The 1,789-nt window shown below is 33.4% G+C and overlaps 1 protein-coding gene across 1 annotated transcript in view; it reads left to right on the top strand.

Moving 5' to 3' along the window:
* The window catches only part of LOC119586917 (carbohydrate sulfotransferase 11-like), a 31,931-nt gene extending 30,822 nt beyond the window's left edge, over positions 1-1,109 (top strand). The window contains exon 7 of the mRNA XM_037935648.1: positions 101-1,109. Within this exon, the coding sequence (XP_037791576.1) occupies positions 101-190 (90 nt within the window). The 3' untranslated portion in view covers positions 191-1,109. The remainder of the gene's footprint in view (positions 1-100) is intronic.
* Positions 1,110-1,789: the final 680 nt, after the last annotated feature.

Raw genomic sequence — 1,789 nt, 5'->3', positions numbered from 1 at the left:
TTCACTTGTAATTATACCTTTTACTGTCTCGTTCTCATTTCGGGATTATTTATCGGGTAAAAAACTATCAACTATTTATTTTATCATTCTCTGTCAACAGATCGATCAGCTGTTCGAGAAGTACCGACTAGATTTCGAACTATTCGGATACGACTACGATGCCTACCGACAGATGGCTCTGGAAGAATAACCGAGCCTAAACGTCGCTTGGAAAGTTTTATATTAATTTATTTATGTATTCTCGTAACGTGTAAGGTCACTCACTGTGTTTCATATATGTACTGGATCAGTATTCGCTCGTTGTTTGATTAATATTTAAAATAAATAATATCTAGATAGATTATCTGATAATTTATGGTATAAGATATGATTTTAAAAATCAAAACAAAAATAGACATTTATTTGCCTGTTATAACTCTTACATATACGTAGCCATCTTCAACACACGAGGCAAAAACAGTGATTACTTTTTTTTTTAATTCTTCCTCTTCACTCTCACCATATGAGGGCTTCTCTCTTTGCCGACCAGCCCTGAATGATCTTTTCAATACTACTGTTACATACTTTCTCTCAAATGCCGTGTAATACAGGGTATTTGTTCGCCAACATTTTCAGACCTCAATTATCGAGTCTGCATGCACCAATGGCAATCTATTTTTTATTCATATTATTAAGCATCTGTCTACTTTCACTAGGGTATTTACCCGTCTCTTGCACTTTCCTTGCTTCTTGCATCACAAGGCATTTATCTACCTGCAATGCATATCCTTGTTATGGACATAACTGCAACACACATCACGAATCACTATTTACTATTTGTATCACAATTTTATTTACAATCTCAGAGGATGTTTTGTAAACACTCTCGTCTTTATGGCTTCACTGTTAAACATTTCCCTCCTTAATCCACATGGTAACAATCCCATATTTACTTTATCCCTAGATAATATTAAAATTGCTGCATGTACAGCTGTTACCAACAGTGTTATGGATTATGTATAGTGTAAGAAAGCTGCTCAAGTATTTCTATTATAATTTTGAAGGGAGACGAATAAAGACTACAAAAACGCTGTGAACATATATTTATTAAATAAAGATTATAACCTTGATCATGACTTCTGTGTCCTATGAATTATGTCCAGTAACTTAACATATATGTCTGAATTGCCAACTTAAGCACGATCCTAATTGGAATTGATTTTCTCTTTGAATGAAGAGGTAGACATATTGCTTACTCACGATGACAAAGGCGTACGCATATAGCACTTTAATACTACAGATTCATTCACAATGAGACACATAGTGGGTATATTTCTTCTGCTTTCATTACTTAATCACAAGTGTTCTTGAAGTATGTAATGACTTATTTCCTAACAGCAAATAATATTATACATTATAAATTACAGATATTTATATTATCTCATGAGTGGCTACATCATTCTGCTTTCACTAAATCCATCTATATAGTGCAAACAGACAAACACCAACAACAATAGCAATAGAAGTAATAGCCAATAATAGCAACTAAACGCAGTAAGTACAACTATACGCGTGTAAAAGAGAGGGATCCGGTGTTTCAGTATGCATCTCGAACGAGTCTTCAGAGAAACAGGTTTGGTATGGAAACCTTTGTTGTGACGGGAAAGTTAGAAAGTCTCTGTTAAATGAGTGAAAAAAGTTCAACCTCACTTTTACAAGGAAAATGATATAATAATACTCTCTTTTTTTTGCATTTGGAAAATCAAAGAGAAAGAATATATACTCAAAAAGTATAATAAGAAATGGATTC

This window comes from Penaeus monodon, chromosome 22 (genome assembly GCF_015228065.2).
Source record: "Penaeus monodon isolate SGIC_2016 chromosome 22, NSTDA_Pmon_1, whole genome shotgun sequence".
Taxonomy (NCBI): domain Eukaryota; kingdom Metazoa; phylum Arthropoda; class Malacostraca; order Decapoda; family Penaeidae; genus Penaeus; species Penaeus monodon.
This window is presented reverse-complemented; position numbering and strand designations above follow the sequence as displayed.